Below are 21,466 nucleotides of genomic sequence, written 5' to 3'. Positions count from 1 at the left end.
AGTCGTTTTGAGCTCTAGCGTGTCGTTCAACGGTTTGAGGTATTGAATAGCTTCAGTTCAGGTAATATGATTTGTACGTGTGGTCGGAGTTGAATTTCGGAAATTTCGGAATGGATTTGGAAATAAAATTTTAATTTCGGAAGCTTTAAGTTGGGAGAATTGACTAAGGTTTGACTTTCAAATAAACAACCTCGAAATCGGGATTTGAAGGTTCCAAAAGGTTCGTATGATGATTTTGGTCTTAGGGGCGTGTCCGAATATTGATTTGGAGGTCCATAGGTCATTTCGGCGTCAATTGGGGAAAGTTGGAAATTGGATGATTTTTGGAAAGTTTGACAGGGAGTGGACTTTCTGATATCGGGGTCGGTTTCCGATTTCGAAAGTTGGAGTAGGTCCATAATATCAATTATGACTTGTGTGCAAAATTTGAGTTCAATCAGATTTGATTTGATAGGTTTTGACATCGGATGTAGAAGTTGAAAGTTTTAAAGTTCATTAGGCTTGAATCGATGTGCAATTCATATTTTTAGCATTGTTTGATGTGATTTAAAGGCTCGACTAAGTCCGTATGATGTTTTAGGACCAGTTTGTATATTTTGTTGATGTCCCAGGGACCTCGGGTTGATTCCGGATGGTTAACGGATCAAAAGTTGAAGTTGTGAGATTGCTGAAGACTGGGTTGTGCTGGTGTAACTGCACATGTGGAGCTTTGATTGCGAGCTCGCAGGTGCGGGCTGTGTTACGCAGATACGGAGGAATGGACTGGGGGCTGTGTTGCGCAGATGTGGAAGGAATTCCGTGAGTGCGGACTCGCACCTGCACTTGGAGGGTCGCAGAAGCGGAAGCAGGGGGTGATGAGGTTGGTCCACAGAAGCGGGTTCGTTTTCGCAGATGCACACCCGCAGAAGCGGGGACTTAACCGCAGAAGCGGGGACTTGACCACAGAAGCGGTTGGGCGGCTTAGTGGCCTCCGCAGATAAGAAGGACGGATCACAAATGCGGTGTCGCAGAAGCGATTTCGCTGGGCAGAAAAGGGCTAATTCCGAGGGTTTAATTTCATTCTCCATTTTTGAACCTACAGAGCTCGGATTGAGGCAAAAGTTCGAGGGTTTTTTCAGAGAAAACCTTTGGGTAAGGATTCTTGACTAGTTTTTGATTTATTTTCACTAATATATCATTTATTCTTCATTTAATTAAGAATTTGGGTTGAGAAATTTGTGAAAAATATGAAAAAATCCTTAGGCCGAATTTTGAGGTTTCGAGAATTTTATATCGGATTTGAGTAATTTTAGTATGGGTGAACTCGATATCGAATGAATGTTCGTATTTTGTGACTTTTACCCGATTCTGAGACGTGGGCCCAGTCGACCTTTTGGGGAGATTTTCGATTCATAGATTTAGTATTTAAATTAGTATTTTGTAGTTGTATTCATGGTATGTAATTGCTTTTGTCTAGATTTGGGCCGTTCAGAGTCGGAAAGTCGAGGGAAAGGCATTCTTATCAATTGATTGAGCGAGACTTGAGGTAAGTGACTTGTCTAACCTTGTGTGGAGGAAATTCCCTTAGGATTTGGTACTGTTGTCACAATTTTTGATATATGAATGCCGTATACGTGAGGTGATGAGTGCGTACACGGGCTAAATGTGGAAATTCTGGTTCTTGTTGAGTAGTCTTTTTTAATTCCTTAACTGAGTTGCCTTAGCAAGTGTAGTCATCATGTTTCACCTAGTATCGCATGTCTACGTGTCTTAACTCTTACTTGCAATTTGTGCAACATGCTTAGTTGAATTATATATTTCCTTGATTTTTGTATTCAGTCTTTACCTGTATGGTTCCTTGCTGTAAATTCATTGTTCCATAGGTTATGAGTTGTGTATTTACTTTTGGGACTACGAGGTGGTACCTCGGGAGATTCCCTCCTGCATATTTACTTTTGGGACTACGAGGCGGTACCTCGGGATATCCCCTACTGCATATTTACTTTTGGAACTACAAGGCAGTATTTCGGGAGATCCCCTTTCGTATATTTACTTTTGGGACTACGAGGCAGTACCTTGAGAGATCCCCTGCTGCATATTTACTTTTGGGACTAAGAGGCGGTACCTCGGGAGATCCCCTATTGCATATTTACTTTTGAGACTACGGGGCGGTACCCCCGGAGATCCCCCTGTTGTGTATTTACATTTGGGACTACGAGGCGATACCTCGGGAGTACCCTTGTACTTTACCTCCATTTGTTGTGTTGTTACTTTTCTGTAATTTCCCATTGTTAAATTCTCTGTTGTTTCATTATATTATTATATCTTCTGCCTTGCTTCTCTTTTGTTCCAGTAAGGCCCTGACCTAACCTCGTCACTACTCTACCGAGGTTAGGCTTAATACTTAATAGGTACCATTGTGGTGTACTCATACTACACTTCTGCACATCTTTTTGTGCAGATCCAGGTACTGCTTAGCAGACCAGGTACCAGTGAGCTAGACCGTACGTGGACACTTCAAGGTTTATCTGCCAGCGTCCGCAGACCTCGGAGTCCCCCTCTATCTTTATGATGTTGCTTTCTTTATGTTTATTAGACTTTGATGTATAGGGAACTTAGCACTTTCTCCTTAGAGCTTGTGACTTATTTCTACCGAATTTTGAGAGTTGTAATTATTTGAATCGAAGTTCTTGTTTATATTTCATATGTTGAGATTTGAGTTTAGTTTTATATTCAGTTATTTCGCAAATTGTTAGGCTCACCTAGTCTTAGAGACTAGGTGCCATCACGACATCCTACAGAGAAAAATTGGGGTCGTGACAGTAAGACCACTGAAAAAAAGAATCTCAATTAGCCTAATAATTTAACCACTGAAATTATTTATATTCTAGTTAGCCTAATGAATCCTCCATTTTAGTTAGCCTAAAGAATCCTGTTAGTGAACGAACAACCTATTACTAGTGCGACTATCTGGTTTGGTTTGAATAGAGTTGTTTTCGAAATTAATGGTATTAGTTGAATTGTATTAACTAATTTCGGTTACCAAAATTGTATTGATAACTACAATTTTTGAATCCTCTTGTAGATATTGAATCCTATTTACTAACAAAATTATTCACATACCAACCATTTAGCTTCTCAATAAAGCATTTACACCTCTTATTTACTCTTCCTAACTCTTTCGAATTCAAGATTATTTTAGTCTTTTGAAATGATATAAAAAACAAGATACAGTTATAACAAAAAACACACGAGAGCTGGATGAGGATAGAAATTAGATATCATTCATAGTTCAATAGAAAATAAAAGTACATATATCATAACCGGATGAACTTAAAAATAAAAGCTAAAAATAGGAAGAAACTACGCAAACATAACCTAAAAACTCATTAATTTCAACCGGATCTTCAGAAGTTCCTTGTCCTTTCACTTGAACTTTGAAGACAACAAACAATGGTGCAATTTCAACTAACTCAAATTTAACGACCTAACCTCGCTTGATATCATTCTCCACTACAAAAATTTTTCAGCCTTCTTTGTGCCTTCTTCGTTCACTAATGGTCAATCCTACAAACCACTCTTTGCCACCATATTGAAGAAGTGCGGTGTTATTTGTTTCAGGAAGATGCTCATAGATTCGTTTTGGAATATGCTGCAAACAGAAGAAAAAATCATTAATAATAACTGTTACCCCTAAACTATAAAACACAAAGCCACACTGCCAGAGGCATAAAAAATATACCGATGCATATATTTATCTAGAGTTAAGGCATCAAAAGTAATAGTAAGAAACTCATTTAGTCTAAACCCCCCATAAAAAAGCCACACTGCCGGAAGTTAATGGTTTAAAATTTTTATATAAAAAAAACTCATTTACCAGATAGTCGTGATTGATGTATGAATCTTTCATAAGCACTTTAAATGTTGGATTATGCTCGTCCTCGTTATCATCAGAAGAGGAGTAAGATAGGGATCGTTTGGCAGAGCTAGGAGAGGATTCCATAATTGGTTTTCTAGGATTTGTGTAAGAGTATGTGTTTATGTCTATAGGGTTGTGTGGGTGAATGTGTATATATACACAGCCAACTGTTCAAAAAGGCATATTTGACCATAAATTTTAGTAAAATGCAGATTTAGAACCTAATTAAAATGTGTATTTTGCATATTTAGTCCCCTTGTAATGTGAATTTTGACATCAATTGTTAGATTTGGGACCTAATTAGCAATTTAATTATGAAATATTAATGAATTAAGTGTCCCTGTGTAATGTTCATTTTGACCTCAATTGTTAAATTATATAATTCAAACCATAATAATAAGTAGATATTAATAGTAACCATATAAATCCATTGACTAACGTTGTAGTCATATAAGCTATGTTAATTATAACGTTGCGCTTCATAGTTATATTGACCGTCTATATAATAACTAATATATAATTTCATTCACAAAGGTCATACGTATCGGCCACTAGTTATTCATAGTAACAATATAAATCCATTGACTAAGGTTTTAGTCATATAACCTATGTTACTTATATCGTTGCGCTTCATAGTTATATCGACCGTCTATATAATATCCAATATATAAGTTCATTTATTAAGGTCATACGTATCGGCCACTAGTTATTCATAGTAACCATATAAATCCACTGACTAAGGTTGTAGTCATATAACTTATGTTAAATATATCGTTGCGCTTCATAGTTATATTGATCGTTTATATAATAGCTAATATATAATTTCATTCATTACGATCATGCGTATTGGCCACTAGTTATTCATAGCAACAATATAAGTCCATTGACTAAGGTTGTAGTCATATACTACGCTAATATTAATTACATCGTTGTGATTCATAGTTATATTGATCATTTATACAATAGCCAATATATAATTTCATTCATTAAGGTCATACGTATCGGCCTATAATTATTCATAGCAATCATATAAGTCCATTGACTAAGGTTATAGTAATATGGCATATGCTAATTACATCGTTGTGATTCATAGTTATATTAACCATATAAATCCATTGACTAATGTTGTATTCATATACCCTATGTTAATTATATCGTTGCACTTCATAGTTATATTGACCGTCTATATAATAGCTAATATATAATTTCATTCATTAAGATCATGCGTATCGGCCACTAGTTATTCATAGCAACAATATAAGTCCATTGACTAAGGTTGTAGTCATATACTACTCTAATGTTAATTACATCGTTGCGATTCATAGTTATATTGATCGTTTATGTAATAGCCAATATATAATTTTATTCATTAAGGTCATACGTATCGGCCACTAGTTATTCATAGCAACAATATAAGTCCATTGACTAAGGTTATAGTAATATGGCCTATGCTAATTACATCATTGTGATTCATAGTTATATTGACAGTTTATATAATAGCCAATATATAATTTCATTCATTAAGGTCATACGTATCGGCCTATAGTTATTCATAGCAACCATATAAGTTCATTGACTAAGGTTATAGTAATATGGCCTATGCTAATTACATCATTGTGATTCATAGTTATATTGACAGTTTATATAATAGCCAATATATAATTTCATTCATTAAGGTCATACGTATCGGCCTATAGTTATTTATAGCAACCATATAAGTCCATTGACTAAGGTTATAGTAATATGGCTTATGCTAATTACATCATTGTGATTCATAGTTATATTGGCCGTTTATATAATTTTATTCATTAAGGTCATGCGTATCGGCCTAAAGTTATTCATAAGTCCATTGACTAAGGTTATAGTCATATGGCCTATGTTATACATAGCCAATATATAATTTCATTTATTAAGGGCATATTGACCGTTTATATAATACTCAATTTATAATTCTATATATTTTTATTGGATAATCTTAATTATAATAAAAGGAAAAAGTAAAAATACGATTGGAGGGAAATTAAAAGCTTTGACTCTTTATATATCTCTTAAACACAAGTTAAAGTGTTAAACAGCATTTCCAACTCTCCAAACAAAAATAGATACTCTAAACATGAATGCTAACGGATGGATTGAAGATGATTTTTATCCATGGTTTAGGATGAACGTGCCCAGATCGTATATTAAGCGTGATGATCTGGTAATTTTTTTTTTAATTTCATAATTTGATAACTATTGATTATCCTAACTAGCAATGAATTCCGAACCCTATCTTTACTTTATGTTCTTGCAGTTTCTTCCAAAGAGTATATGTGACTATCTTCCTCCTATTTCGGTTAAAACAATGCTTCTATGTAATGGGAAGGAGTGCGCTGTGACTCTCACATGTGGTGTTCGGAGAAGACTCATTAAGGGGCGGAAATAATTTATTGTCGAAAATTATCTGAAGAAAGCAAGTGTTCTTCTCTTTGAACTAGTTTAGGCTACATCAGGGGCCGTGATCTTCTTTGTTGAAGTGCAAGGAACGCCTAATGCTTAGCTCGTCATATGTGCTTTTAGTTATATGTATTGACTTCAAATGGATCAAAGTAGTATTATAAGAACATGTTTCTGGATAAATATGATTGTTTCTTATAATATTATTTATGTTTTTTCTAATTATTATTGTTATATTTATTTATTTTAAGAAGACTACTAGATTAAAAAAAGCCTATTTAAACTGAAAATTATTTAATATATTTAGTGAAAAAAATGACTAATCTAAAACTACAACCAAGATATTATTTAGCATTCATCGTTTAGGCCAAGTCCCCCTCTTCTTTTTTATCCTTTTATAACCAAGAACAAGACTGGGAAGCTTATCTTTAAAAAAAAGGTTTGAAAATCGACATTAATTTGCTCATAGAAAAGTGGAAAAATCAACACAGATAATCAAAAATTGTATTTACCAATACAAATTTTTTGAGACCGATTCGTTATTAATTAGAATTCAACCACCAAAACCTAAACCTAAACGAACCTAAACCAAAAGAGAACCAAAACCTAAACCTAAATAAGGGTCAAATAACATTTACATGGATTAGTCAAGTCTGATAAATCTAAGGTTAAGACTATGAGATAAAACCTATAAAGGGCACTTCCACTATATGGAAGAAGTTAAAAAAAAATTATCCAAAATCTGTATAGACGGATGGATAAAGACAAACTTCGATAATTAATTATAGTCATGGAGGAGAGTAATGTTTGCATGGAGGAGTGTTGGATGGAGGAGTGAAATTGACTACTGGGAAGTGTAATGGTTGTATGGAGGAGTGGAAGGGGCTACTGGAAAGTGTAATGGATACGTGGAGGAGTGAAAGTGACTGCTGGAAAGTGTAATGTCCGCATGGAGGAGTGGGGGTGACTACAGGAAAGTGTAATGGCTGCATAGGGTCTCAACAAAGAGACATTAAATCCTACTGGGAAGTGGAATAGCTATTATAACTCTCCTATATATATTTTTCTCGTATGCTAACCCTATATAAAACAAACAAACTGAAACTACTACTACTACATCTAAGCATAATAATGGATAGGACTCCGATCAAGAAAGTTGTTGAACAGCCACTCCATGGTTCACCCGTTAGTCATAATATTCTGTACCAAGATCTTAAGCGTGACTTTACTAAACTGAAGCGTGAGGTTAATGAATTTCTTGAGTGGGTGGTTCGTGACTCAAGCATTGATTCCCTAAAAAATGTCATGTTGGAGGAGCATCCGTTAACCTCAATTTATACCATGCTTGATGATATGGCCATACCATCCGTCCAGAATGGAGCTAAGAGCAATTATATTATTGTTATCACTAGTGACACTGAATCTACCTCCAAGACCACCAAGTCTCTCTCTGTGACCCAGAATATTGAGTAATCCATGCATTATGAAGTTTTCTCTCAAGTTGTCTTTCGCTTATGGTGATGTTTTTCTAATAGTCTATGAAGTTGTCTATCCCTTATGGTGATGTTTTTATTGATCTTATTATGTTTTGGTGACGTTATGAAATCTCATATTAATGAAATTATATTATTATGTCTTTGAATCATTTTATTTTACTTAAATGATCGTTTGATTCCAGTTAACAAAACAGTCATATTGTCTTCAAAAGTGCAATTATTCGTTTGATGCCTAATGCAGTGAAAGAACTAATGTAGCATTTGTAAAGATTAATTAAATCCTCTAAAGGTGGTCAATTTTTTACCAAATTAAGATAGCACATTAAACTTATGACACCAAACCTTGGACAATAGAAAAATATATTGTCAAGAAATATATAAAAAACTTGAAGATAGTTGAGAATAGAAGAAGCACTTATGAAGCAAACTTCCCAAGTTCTTGTCAAAAAAAGGAATTTTTTAGAGATGAATCAAACAGTGTCTAAAATCTGACATTACTACCATTTTTCAGAATCAAACAAATATGAAAAGTTCATCTAACATTCCACACAATGTCCAAAATATGATGAATATCATGAATCAATGTAGTAAGGTTTAAAACATGTGCAAAATGAATCTAACGCTTATAACTACTTATCATCTCGTCAGTAGATGATAACACTTTGACACTTAGAACTAAACTTTTCAATTAAGATCTAACCATATAGACAAAACATTCAGTTCATAAGGGGGAAAATAGTTTTATTAATAATCAAACTGAACAATTTTCTGATATCTTCATCCCTACAAACATTCCAGCTAACAATACAGATAAAATAACACTTGCTCCATTGTCACCTTCAACCCCTACACCATTTTCATCTACAAACGAACTTGAAGATGGTTCTTCACTGTCAGCATTTTCTTCTTGAAATTCATTGAATGTTGCTATAGCTTCCTCATAAGATTTGTAAGACTTGAAGATGCTTCCTTTGAAACCTATAATCATAGGAGCACACTCACACCAAGGGTTGTATAATCCGAGACTTTTACCATGAAATATCATATACACCTTCGATGCCGATATATTATCAGCTTGATAACTTTTTTTAAACTCATTGAACGTTGTTATGGCTTCATCATACGATTTGAAAGCCTTGAAGATGCTACCCTTGACACCAGTAACCATAGGATCACACTGATGCCAGGAGTTGTATAATCCAATCCTCTTACTACGAAATACAACATAGACTTTCGAAGCATTATTCCTCTTCCCGTCTCCCATTCCTTAATCTAACCCTTAACTCTAAAAAAAAGATAAGAGATGAAGAAGGAGAAAACAAAGATAGAAATATGGAGGCTGAAAAAGCTTCTTAGGGATATGATTTAATTCATACAGACTAACAGTGTAAATTTCTTTTATATTACTATATTTATTTATCCTAATAGATTGTCTGTCTAATTCTCTTAAAAAATAATTTCACTCATGATGAATACTTATAATCCTTCGGTTTTCAAAAAGAATAAACTTATTATTATTTGGTGAGTCAAATAGGGTTTTCTTTGATCATATTTTTTGGAAATAGCTTTAATTTTTTTTTAAATTATTAATTATTGTGATCTATAGTACTTTTTATATAGTTTCTAATTATTTCAATTAAGTTAAAAAATTATTTATCTCGAGAAATTTGACTCTCGTACTCCGAAAAAGTTCATATAAATTAAAATGGATGAAATACATGGTGATATGATAATGTAAAAATTGTCAACATTGATATAAATTAAACTCTCACAAATCTAAGGTTGCTTTCGCTCATATCCAACTAATCACAACCTAATCTGTTGGTCCAATTAAAAGGATAGCGCGGTGCATAAGGCATCCCACATTCATGCAGGGTCCGGAGAAATACCGTACCACAAGGGGTATGAAGTAAACAACCTACCCTAATACAAGTATTAATGATTGTTTCTACGACTCTAACCCATAATCTAAAGTCACACAAAAACAACTTTACCGTTGGTTAGATTATCCTTACATATTAGCATAAGATCATCTATAGGAACTCTTACATATTAGCATAAGAGCATCTATAGGAACTTGTAACCTTCAAACATAGATCCATTTCCATATATACTCTAACATATTATAATATGTATAACGTTGCTTTTCTTATTCCAGCAAATCACAAACTCTTACCAAAATTAACAAATATATATAAGAAGGTTGCTTTCTCTTTTTCCAGCTAATCACAAACTCTCGGTCACATACAAATAAAAAACAGTGTCCAAACCGTTTCCCCAATAAAATGTCATACCCCACCCCCTCTTGAGCGTGTTGGATAATTGTGCGTGTATTTATATATATTTGTGTGTCTATATATACATAACACAAACACAAAGATACACTCCAAAATTTTCAACCTTATTTCAGCAAAAAATTCAGACAATATTGCAATGACAACACAAGAAGAGGGATTAACGTTAGAGCTCATTCGACAACATCTCCTCGAAGATTTCACAAGTACAGAATCATTTATCAACAGCCTTAATTCTTGTTTTTCCGATCAAATCTCCCCTATTTTCACCTCAGTAAAAACAGAGCCTTCTACTTCCAATAATTCACTCTCAGATTCTCCTACATCGTACCCAAATTCACCAATTTCCCATTACTTCAGCGATTTCCCCGAATTCAAAACAAATTCAGACACTAATCTTAGCCCAACATCCAACAGCTCTGTTAGTTCCAACTCGACTATTTCATCGGATACAACGAGTAGTAATATTAACGAAAATAAGAATAAGAATTACAGAGGAGTAAGGAAAAGGCCATGGGGTAAATTTGCAGCAGAGATAAGAGATCCTAATAAAAAAGGGTCGAGGATTTGGTTAGGTACTTTTGATGCTGACGTGGATGCAGCTAGAGCTTATGATTGTGCTGCGTTTAAGATGAGAGGTAGAAAAGCTATTTTGAATTTTCCGATGGATGCCGGAAAATCTGGTGCTCCGGCGAATATTGGCCGGAAAAGGAGAAGAGATAACGGGATGGAGCTTGAGATGCTGAATTTGTAACAGTGTTAAGGTTTTTAGTTAGGCGAAAGAAGATGTGTAACAAAAATGTGTGAATTAAGTATGTTAATCCTTTAAAGAGCTGTATTAAACTCCCTCTGTTCAATTTTGTCTGAACTTGCTAAAATAAATGAAGAAGTTAATTTACCTTACATTAATTAAGAGTGATAGTTTAGAATATAGTTAGAACGAAAAGAAAATTTAAATTTTGATTTGATTAAATAAATTTGAATTCGTGAAAGTGAACGCTATTAGATAATGTTGATAGTGAAAGTAATATAAAGCCTTCTACGAAGTCTCAAAATAAAAATATAAAAATATTCTCTCAATTCCACTTTATGTTACACATTTGATGTTTGGAGAGTTAAAGAATGTTTTTTTATTGGTTTTTAGAAAATACTTTTTAAACATTTTACACTGTTAACTATTGTGACTTATAATATTTTTATGTGATTTTTATATATATATATATATATATATATATATACTTTTATTTTATTTTTTTAAATATTTTCATTCACGCTAATAATCAGTTTGCATGACCTTCGTATATCAAAGTACGTCACATATAATGCAAAGAATACTATATACAAGTTTGTGAGATTTCTTGGAAAAGAACCTTTTGATTAGTAAGAGTTATGATAAAGCATGACGGTAAACAGTGTCTTGTTTGACAAAAAAAATATATATTTTGATTCAAATAACTAAATTTATGTAAATAAGGGTTAATTTAAGCGATCTCTAGATGGAGTTTTTAAAGAAGCAGTAAATGTTGCGTAGGTATGGCCGAGTAACAGCAATAACATGCAATAAAAACCCTAGAAATCATAAGTAATGATGTAACATTCAATAATAATGAACAACAATAAATAACATTCAAGTAAATAGGAGGAACGATTCTCCAAATAAAGGATGGAATAAGTGGATCTTTCTCCTGACAATGAGTGATGATAGACAAATCATTGAATATTCAAGTTATTCTCGGATCTGATGGAAAATATGGACAAAAATTTTAGTGAAAAAGTGATGTTTGTGTTTTAGTAGAGAGAGACAGAGACGAATATTTTAGTCAAAGTATGTTCTTTACAAATGAATATCACATACCCCTATCATTGTCTCCTTTTGTATTTATATGGGGCATATTCCTAAGAAACTCTAATAGTACAAATGTAGAGAATATCCAGTAGAATATTCTCTTTAATGTCCTATCACGAAAATTAGTCGTTACAACTCTATCAAAGGTACTCGACCTCGACCTCGTCCCTTGTTGGCAACTCGACTACGGCTCTTCTTGATAACGACCCTTGTTGACTACAACTCTTGTTGACTCTTTGACCACAAACTTTGCTGCTTCTTGGGCCATCTCGACAAATGACGACTTGGGGATTCTTTCCTTAGTATTATCTTGGCTTAAATATTCCAAAAACAGATTTTGACCCATATAGTTAGTCCCTCCGCCTATTAAGGTTGGCTTCAGTCGGGTTTGATGAGCGGATTTTGTTCGTCGTGGTCGGAACAATCGAGCGGGATGTGCGGGTCGGAGTGCTTACGGCGAACTGGTAACGTGGCTCTACGTCGGCCGCTTATTTCAAACGCTTTGATTTTCCCGGTTGGTTTGTTGGAGTTATGCTGTCCACGAATTAGGATGACGTCATGACGTTATGCGTCATTATGACGTTATGCATCATTATGACGCATGTTCCCGATGTGTTGCTTCGTTTCGCGTGTGACCCTTGATTGAATATGCCGCTTCGATTTCGGTGCCAGGTAATGATAAAACGACTTTGGTTCTGGAGCCAAGATCCTTATAAATAGGGATGTTAGGATATGATTTTGAAGTTTCAAATTTTCTATTTCAAACCCCAGCATTATTCCCTTGCCCTAAACCTCTTCTGTTCTAGTGAATTGCACTCGTTCTCAGTTCTTCAACGTTCGATACTTCTTTTAAAACATGTCTAACATGCCTTCCGAGTCTAGTGAGGGGACTGAAGCGATCCCTTTGGCAACGGTGTTTCCTCCTCACGAGAAAAACGTTCCGGTTGCTGTCGATGATGGAAGTTTTCCGTTGGTGGAGGAGATAGTTCCTCGCAACCCTGATACTAGGTCTGACTTCTCTAAATTTCCCGATACTAACATTAGGGCCTTTCGGTCTGTGATGACGGAGTAAGAATTGGGAGAACTTAGGGCTAAGTTCGGCCTTCCCGACTATGTCGAATTGATTCCGGCCGGATAGGATACTGTGTAGGTCCACCATCCTGGGTATTGCGCCTTCTACGCCTATCCCTTCCAAGTCAGCTACACTCTCCCTCTTCTTCCGCTGGCGGAGAAATTCTGTCGTTATTACGGTGTTTGCCCAGCTCAACTTACGCCGTATGTCTATAAGCTTATAATGATGCTTACTAAATTTGCCGAGCTGGCCGAGGTCGAACTTACTCTTTTGGCATTTAATACATCCGTTCGCTCCCAGCTTTTATAGAGGGACGATGCTGAATCTCATTCGCCGAGGAGGCAAGTGCCTAGTGGTGAAGATGGACGACAAAGCTAACCTCCAATTCTGTTTCAACTTCTTCTTTGTCAGAAATAACAATGTGGTGGCAAACGTCGACGGTTTCCCTGAGACTTTAAATTATACTCGTAAGTACCTAATTTCCTTGCATGTAGGTACTTGATTTTTTGTTTGGTCATGGACTTTGACCTCTTGTCCTTTTCTTGTGCAGCCAAGACCATGCCTCCTCCTTTGGTCGAGGACATTTATGATTGGGTTGGCCGACTTCTCCCTCACATCGTAAGGATTCATGAGTGGACGGGTTTCTTTATGAGGTTTGGGCTTGCTCTCCCTTCGACTGGTGAGTGCTTTTTATCATTGGAACCTTAGTTCTTTTTCCTTTTTGCTTGCCTCCGCTTAACTTTTCCTTTCCCTTTGTTTTTCTTAACTTCGGCTAGGGGATCTTCGAGGAGGTCGAGGGCTCCCGCGCACTTTTTCCGAAAAAGGAAAGCTACTGCGTCCTCAGCTCATGTCCCTTCTTCGACTGTAGCTACTTCTATTCGTGCCCAGGTCCCTTCTTCGACGACGAGTGCTTCTGTTCGTGTCCCGGTCCCTCCAGTGGATGTCCCTTCTTCGGCCTCTCCGTTATACTGTCTTATTGATGAGGACGAAGAGCCTTTGCCTGGTGATGATGATTTAATGCCTCGTAAGAGGAGGGCCGTAGACATCATGGGGGAGAATTCGGCAGCTACCGATATGGAGACTGCAATTTCGTCCTTCGGGAGACGGCTACAATGCATATTAGGGAGTGCCCGACGGCTAGTTCCGAAACCATTTGTTTGGAAGATGTGGATGTTCGACCTACCAGGGCTGCGGTCGAGGGAGTGGCAGACGACGACTCTGTGTTTCAAAGAGGCGAAGAGGCATCATCTCCGGTGTTGCAATGGATGCACCTCCTTTGATTGATGATAGAAGTAAGGTTATTGCTGAAGAAGATGTTGGATCTGATTCTGACATGGATGCGGACGAGCTGAGGATGATCGACGAGGGGCTTACCCAGCTTGAAGTAAGGTTTGAGGACTATTATGATCCCGATGGACCGTAATCTTCTTGTGAATACCGGGCAAATTAACCCTTACCTTGTCCCAAAAATGCGAATATCTCTCTCTTCCAAGATCGTATCAATGAACGGTTTAATTTGTTGGAAGCTACACTCATAGATATTCAATTTTCTGGGTAGATAACCCCCTAATTCCAAGTACATTGTGAGGGAGGATTTGAAGGCCCGAGATGAGGATCTGGTGCGGATGGTGGGGAAGTGCAGCGTTCTGGAGGGGATGTTGAGGAGCATATGCTGAAAATCCCCCATGGAGTTGGGAATTTAATCACTTGGTATAAGATGGAGGGGACGACTTTCATGAGATGTATCCATGGTCGTCCCACAATGGCATTGTACACAGTGGCCTGGTCCATGATGTGGAACGTTGTCTTCAGAGTTACGCCGCCGGCCAAAACGAGGAGTGTAATTTTCCCAGATGTCCGTTCAACTACATTGTTAAGACCAGTTAGCGTGATGCAACACGACACTATCTTATCTTTGAGTTTCATTTGGGCAAGTACTCAGGGATAGATAATGCATGCACCGCTCCTGTCGTCTACCATAATGCGTTTAACATCGGTATCTAAAATTCACAAAGTAATAATGAGGGAGTCATTATGAGAAAAAGTTAAAACGTCGGCATCTAACTTGTCGAAGATGATACTTTCATCGAGTTCGTCATACCGTTCCCGGGTGATAGAACACTTGAGTTTGGCGGTCCTTGGTGCTCGTGTCCTCTGGCGAAAATGGTTCTTCCCCTGTCGCTTAGTAGTTCTTTGAGGTGCCCTTGTCCCAATATGTTCACGACTTCCTGCCTGAGGGCGATGCAATCTTCGGTTTTGTGCCCTCGTTCCTGGTGAAACTCATAGAGGACGTCAGAATTTCTAATGTTCGGGTCCGATCTCATCTTTGATGGCCATTTCACTTTCCGTTCGAGCTTCTCCAGGGCATAGACTATCTCTGTAGGTGATACACAAAAATTGTGAGTAGATAATAAGGGAGGCATACCTTTTTCCTTCCGTTGAGTTCTCGTCCTTGGTTTGGATGTGCTTTCTTCATGGCGGGGGGAGGGCGCAACGACCGTCCTGATATACGGTTGGTGTTGTTCCCTGTTAGGTCGCGGAATTGGATGATCTCTTCTGGCGTTATCTCTTTGATCTTTTCTAGATTTAGCTTGTACTGAGGTTAATCAGTGAGTTGGCCCATTGAGGTCACTTGTTATTCTCGTCCCTTTTTCTCGGTGACCTGCCATGTAGGGTTTTGTATACACAAAGAAAAGAGGTCTTGGAGTTTTAGACGTTAGGGGACATATGTTAGTTATAGATCTAGAGGATACTAAAAATTTAGCTAAGAAATCCCCACAGACGACACCAAATTATTTGACGAAAAAATATATATCTAGGTTCAAATAACTAAATTTATGTAAATAAGGGTTAATCTAAGCTAACAATAATATCTCTAGATAGAGTTTTTAAAGAGGCAGTAAATGTTGCGTAGGTGTGGCCGAGTAACAACAATAACATGCAATAAATACCCTAGAAATCAGAAGTAATGATGTAACATTCAGTAATAATGAACAACAATAAATGACATTCAAGTAAATAAGAGAAATGATTCATCCAATAAAGGATGGAATAAGTGGATCTTTCTCCTTACAATGAGTGATGATAGACCAATTCTTGAATATTTGAGTTATTCTCGGATCTGATGGAAAAATATGGACAAGAATCTTAGTGAAAATGTGATGTTTGTGTTTTAGCAAGAGAGAGAGAGAATCTTTTAGTCAAAGTGTGTTCTTTACAAATGAATATCACATACCCCTATTATTGTCTCTTTTTCTACATATGAGACATATTTCTAAGAAACCCTAATAGTACAAGTGTAGAGAATATCCATTAGAATATTTTCTTTAATGTCCTATCTCGAAAATTTACCATTACAACTCTATCAACGGTACTCTACCTCGACCTCGTCCCTTGTTGGCACCTCAACTACGACTCTTGTTGATAACAACCCTTGTTGACTACGACTCTGTTGACTCTTTGACCATAGACTTTGTTGCCTTGACTCATATAGTATCCAACTTTTTATTCACAACCTCTTCGTTCTTATTGTCTTTTAAGAACTTCCTGATCGGTTGTACACTTTAATGTACTTTTTCTGTCCAAATTAAAAGAATGATAAGGAGAAAAGGAAGAAGAAAAAAGAAAAGATGAAACCGTAAAGAATCAGAAAAGTAGATAGATACTGCTTCTTGCGTTTCAATTTATGTGAACATATTTCTTTTTAGTTCGTGCCAAAAAGAATTATTCATTTTTCTATTTGAAAATAATTTTTTTTATGCAATAATTTATAATTATATAAAATATATGTGTTTTATTTTATACCACAAGTTCCCTCTTTTCGTGAGCTCTTTGCAAATCGAGGGAGTAATAGAAGCACCACTTCCCAAGTCAACAAGACTATAGCCTTTTGAAAGGCATAGTCTGTCTATCTGCTACATTAATCTTTCTGCTAGAGCACAGTGGGGTACATTCTATACATATAATAGGACATGGCTAATGCAGTAATCTTGAGGGAGATTAGATGTCCCCTTCCTGCCTTCCACCGTTTTACTATTTTTATTATTATTATTTTATTATGTATTACCCGAAAGTAGTTTTGGTGTAACGGTAAAAGTTATCGTCGTATTTGCAGGAGATAGCAAGTTCAAGTCATGAAAATAATCTAAATTGTGTAAATAAGATCCAATTTGACATGATCCCTTTTCGAACCTCATGAATAGCGGGAGCATAAGATTATCTTTTTGTTTTTTCACTGTCTAATTTGGGTGAGTTACAATTATATAGGTCGAGGTTTACATATTTTGTATTTATAATAAGGTTCCGAGATTAATGCTACTAAATTCGGAATTTACAACATATATATTTTTACTTTAGAACTTCAAGAAAATCCTATAAAGAGGGGAATTAATGTACTATTAATGCAAGTTGCGTACCTTTCCGTACAATGTGTGGACCTGCAATAGGACTTTACTATTGTATTGGCTAAATCACTATTGTTGTTTCCCTTGGCTGCAGTGTATTTGAGCAAAGAAGATAAGAATTGCTTCAACTTGCTACATCTTTGTCCCTTTAGTTAAAGTTATCTCTATGTGAACATTAGATATCTCTTTGGAAAGAACATTTTTATTTCTTTTTTGAGTTTAATTATCTGATATTCGACTCACTCACTAATTCAATTAATTCAAGTTTGTGCTAGGTAGATCTACTAAGAAAAGAAAAGCGCTAGAAAAGGTTAGAGTTCCAGACTTCTGATTGAGATAGAAAGATTCCAACTGCACTTACAATGAGGATTAATTTAATGGTCAATTATATGAAGTAGTGACCGACAAGAGTTTTTGTGAAGTAGTAATTATTCTTTCATCCTTAACCACATGTCTCGGGTTCGAGTTCCTGGGTATGGAGTCGTCTTTATTAGGGAGCGTTTTACCTTTCAATGTGGGACTTCCCGACGCAAATCTGAATTTAGTCGGGCCCCAATATGGATACCGAATACTGGATGAAAAACCAAAAAAAATATATTATATGAAGTAGTAACGAACTGGTAGAAAGGAAAATAACATTTTGTGAAATTGAAACTCCACTAGAACTTGCAGCCATTAGATTACAAGCCAATTCTTAACCCATGCAACAATAATAATACCATACTAAGTGTATTTCTATAAGTGAGGAGGCCTTCTAGGGAAGTATGTACTTAAGACTTTATTTTTACCTTGTAAAAGTAGAGGAGTTGTTACTGGTAAACTATCGGGTCAAGGAAAGTATAATCATATCAATTATGACAAAGAATTACGGAAAGAAAAACAGTAACAACAATCAAGAATTGTTTTAATATTTTCTATAATTGTGTCCTCAAAACGATTAAATTCTTGGTGATTTGTGAAGCTTCTTTTTCCATCTTGCAGCTTTTAGTCAAACCTGAATAGTGGTGAAAACGAAACAAGAACTTCAACTAATTCCTAAAATACATGTTGAAGTTAAATGTTGGTTATGAGCTTTTTTTCCAATTTGCTAATCCAATGGATGTGGTACTTTTCAGAGATGCGATTAAAGCTCAGTAGTTCAACAATCAATTAATTTGGGACCCAATTCAAAATTAATTAAATTAACTAAAATATACAAAGAGTCCACTCAATGTCAACATGAAGTCGGACATAGAAATAATTGGAAAATATTGTCTATAACCTGCCAAATGCCAAGTTGCAAAATTTGTTGTAGAAAGATTCACTGAATTTCAGATACCCCCAACTGGATTTGAAACAAGGATGGAGCTAAAAGGAAAGCCCTTGTATAAGGTATTTTGTGTTTACGCAGAGTTCAGGGAAAGGTCGCACCTTAAGGGATGAGATATAAACAACTTAGTAACTGCTTTTACGGTTCGAACCAGTAACCTATAGGTCACACGTAAATAACTTTATTATCGCTTCAAAACTCCCATACGTAAACAAAGATGGACATCCTAATAATAAAGACCCCAACTCAACATGCAGAGGTCACAAAATCCTACTGCTTACTTCAAAACCATAAATATCCAATCCACACTAAAGCTATGGGATTCTTCTTGTTATTTTAGATATTTCTAGTTTCTTCGTTGACTTGTATGAGATTAGACCATATGTGACTTATAAAGAGTCCAAATATTATAATCGTACGAACTTAGCCTAAGATGGAGCACTTATAGTATCTCTCAAAATTTAGAGATTATATAAGTTTAATCGACATAATCAACCAAAATTTACAAGTATCCTAACTCCCAAGATATTTTGTACGGGTCGGCTCTTAACTGAGATCCCGTTTAGACATAAATTTTAGCTATTTTTTTTTCAAAAAATATTAAAAATATTATTTGTTCATGGAATTTGATCAAGTTCCAAAAATTGGTTTGGGTTAGTTTTTGAGTGAAAATTTTCCTTCTAGTTACAAAACTTCAACCTTTCTCAAATAAAATGCATGTCCAAAAATAACCTCAATTTCCAAAAAATATTTTTCAATACAATTTCAAAAACTTTTTTTTCAAGTTTTAACTAATCTATGTCCTAGCTATAACTAACTAACCAGCTGTTTGGACATTTAACGCTCTTGTTCTTCGTAAGTAACAGAGATGTGTAATATCCGTTGGTGGTATAAAAAATATTTATATCATTAGGTCATTTTTACTTATTGCATAGGAAAATTTATCTTATTTTTGAGATTATAAATATCAAATTTTAAAGAGATTTACCTATAAATATTCTTTAGATGATATGAGATATAAAAAATATATTACGATGAAATATATAACTTAAACTCTAAAAACCGCATTACTTCTTTACACATTTTCAATCTCCAAAGTAAAAAAATTAACATAACATCTTCAACTCCATCCCCAGATCTCTTCTTCTTTTCCGGCCAATATTCGCCGGAGCACGAGACTTTCCGGCATCCAACGGAAAATTTAAAATAGCTTTTCTTCCTCTCATCTTAAACGCAGCACAATCATAAGCTCTAGCTGCATCCACGTCAGCATCAAAAGTACCTAACAAAATCCTCGACCCTTTTTTATTAGGATCTCTGATCTCTGCTGCAAATTTACCCCATGGCCTTCTCCTTACTCCTCTGTAATTCTTCTTCTTATCATTTTCATTATTATTACCACTCATTGTATCCGATGAAATAGTCGACCTGGAACTAACACAGCTGTCGGATGTTGGGCTAAGATTAGTGTCTGAATTTGTATTGAATTCTGGGAAATTGCTGAAGTAATGGGAAATTGGTGAATTTGGGTACGATGTAGGAGAATCTGAGAGTGAATTATTGGAAGTAGAAGGCTCTGTTTTTACTGAGGTCAAAGTAGGGGAGATATGATCGGTAAAACAAGAATTAAGGCTGTCGATAAATGATTCTTTACTTGTGAAATCTTCAAGGAGATGTTGTCGAATGAGCTCTAACGTTAATCCCTCTTCTTGTGTTGTCATTGCAGTATTGTCTGAATTTTTTACTAAAAGAAGTTTGAAAATATTGAAGTGAGTGTAGTTTTGTGTTTTTGTGTGTATATATATATATATATATTTATACACAGAGGTGAATCTACCCTTAGAGCAGGGGGTCATCTGTCCCCGTAACTTCGGAAAAATATACGTATATATATATTATACCAAAAAGGCCCTAAAATTCTTATACTCCCTCCATTTTAATTTATGTGAACCCATTTGATTAGGCACGGAGTTTAAAAAAAGAGAGAAGACTTTTGAACATGTGGTGTAAAATGAGGCACATATATTTTATGTGGCTATAAATCATTGCATAAAGGTAAATTATTGCCAAATAAGGAAATAAGTCATTTTTTTTTGGCACGGACTTAAGAGAAAATAGGTTCGCATAAATTGAAACGGAGGGAATATTAAATATGATGCAGGGGTAATTTGGAGAACTAAAATATGCATACAATGATGGTATGTATGTGTGTGATATATATATATATATATATATATATATATATATATATATATATATATATATATATATATATATATATCTCAAAGTTTAGTTAGTTGCGTTGGTTGATTTAGGGGTAAAACTTGATTTTTGTACATTGCCTGGGTTTGATTCTGCTCCAGCATTTGTTCAAATTTTTATTCAATAGTAGTACCCTCGTAAATACTTTTAAATTCTGAGCCCGCGTATACACACAAACACACACACACACACACATATATATATATATATATATATATATATATATATATATATATATATATATCTCAAAGTTTAGTTAGTTGCGTTGGTTGATTTAGGGGGTAAAACTTGATTTTTGTACATTGCCTGGGTTTGATTCTGCTCCAGCATTTGTTCAAATTTTTATTCAATAGTAGTACCCTCGTAAATACTTTTAAATTCTGAGCCCGCTACACACACACACATATATATATATATATATATATATATATATATATATATATATATATA

At 35.4% G+C, this 21,466-nt stretch overlaps 2 protein-coding genes and 1 pseudogene across 2 annotated transcripts; 2 read left to right on the top strand and 1 right to left on the bottom strand.

Moving 5' to 3' along the window:
* LOC142167980 (uncharacterized) overlaps positions 1-21,466 on the top strand; it is a 195,093-nt pseudogene that overhangs the window by 132,692 nt on the left and 40,935 nt on the right.
* On the top strand, positions 10,264-10,878 carry LOC107818654 (ethylene-responsive transcription factor ERF106-like). The gene is given in 1 exon segment (NM_001326026.1): positions 10,264-10,878. A coding segment is annotated over 1 exon segment (615 nt).
* On the bottom strand, positions 19,771-20,585 carry LOC107818655 (ethylene-responsive transcription factor ERF106-like). Its single transcript, XM_016644697.2, has one exon. It carries the CDS (start codon positions 20,473-20,475, stop codon positions 19,861-19,863), a length of 615 nt encoding a protein of 204 aa, XP_016500183.1. The 5' UTR covers positions 20,476-20,585; the 3' UTR covers positions 19,771-19,860.

Source organism: Nicotiana tabacum, chromosome 13, assembly GCF_000715075.1.
Source record: "Nicotiana tabacum cultivar K326 chromosome 13, ASM71507v2, whole genome shotgun sequence".
Classification (NCBI taxonomy): Eukaryota; Viridiplantae; Streptophyta; class Magnoliopsida; order Solanales; family Solanaceae; genus Nicotiana; species Nicotiana tabacum.
This window is presented reverse-complemented; position numbering and strand designations above follow the sequence as displayed.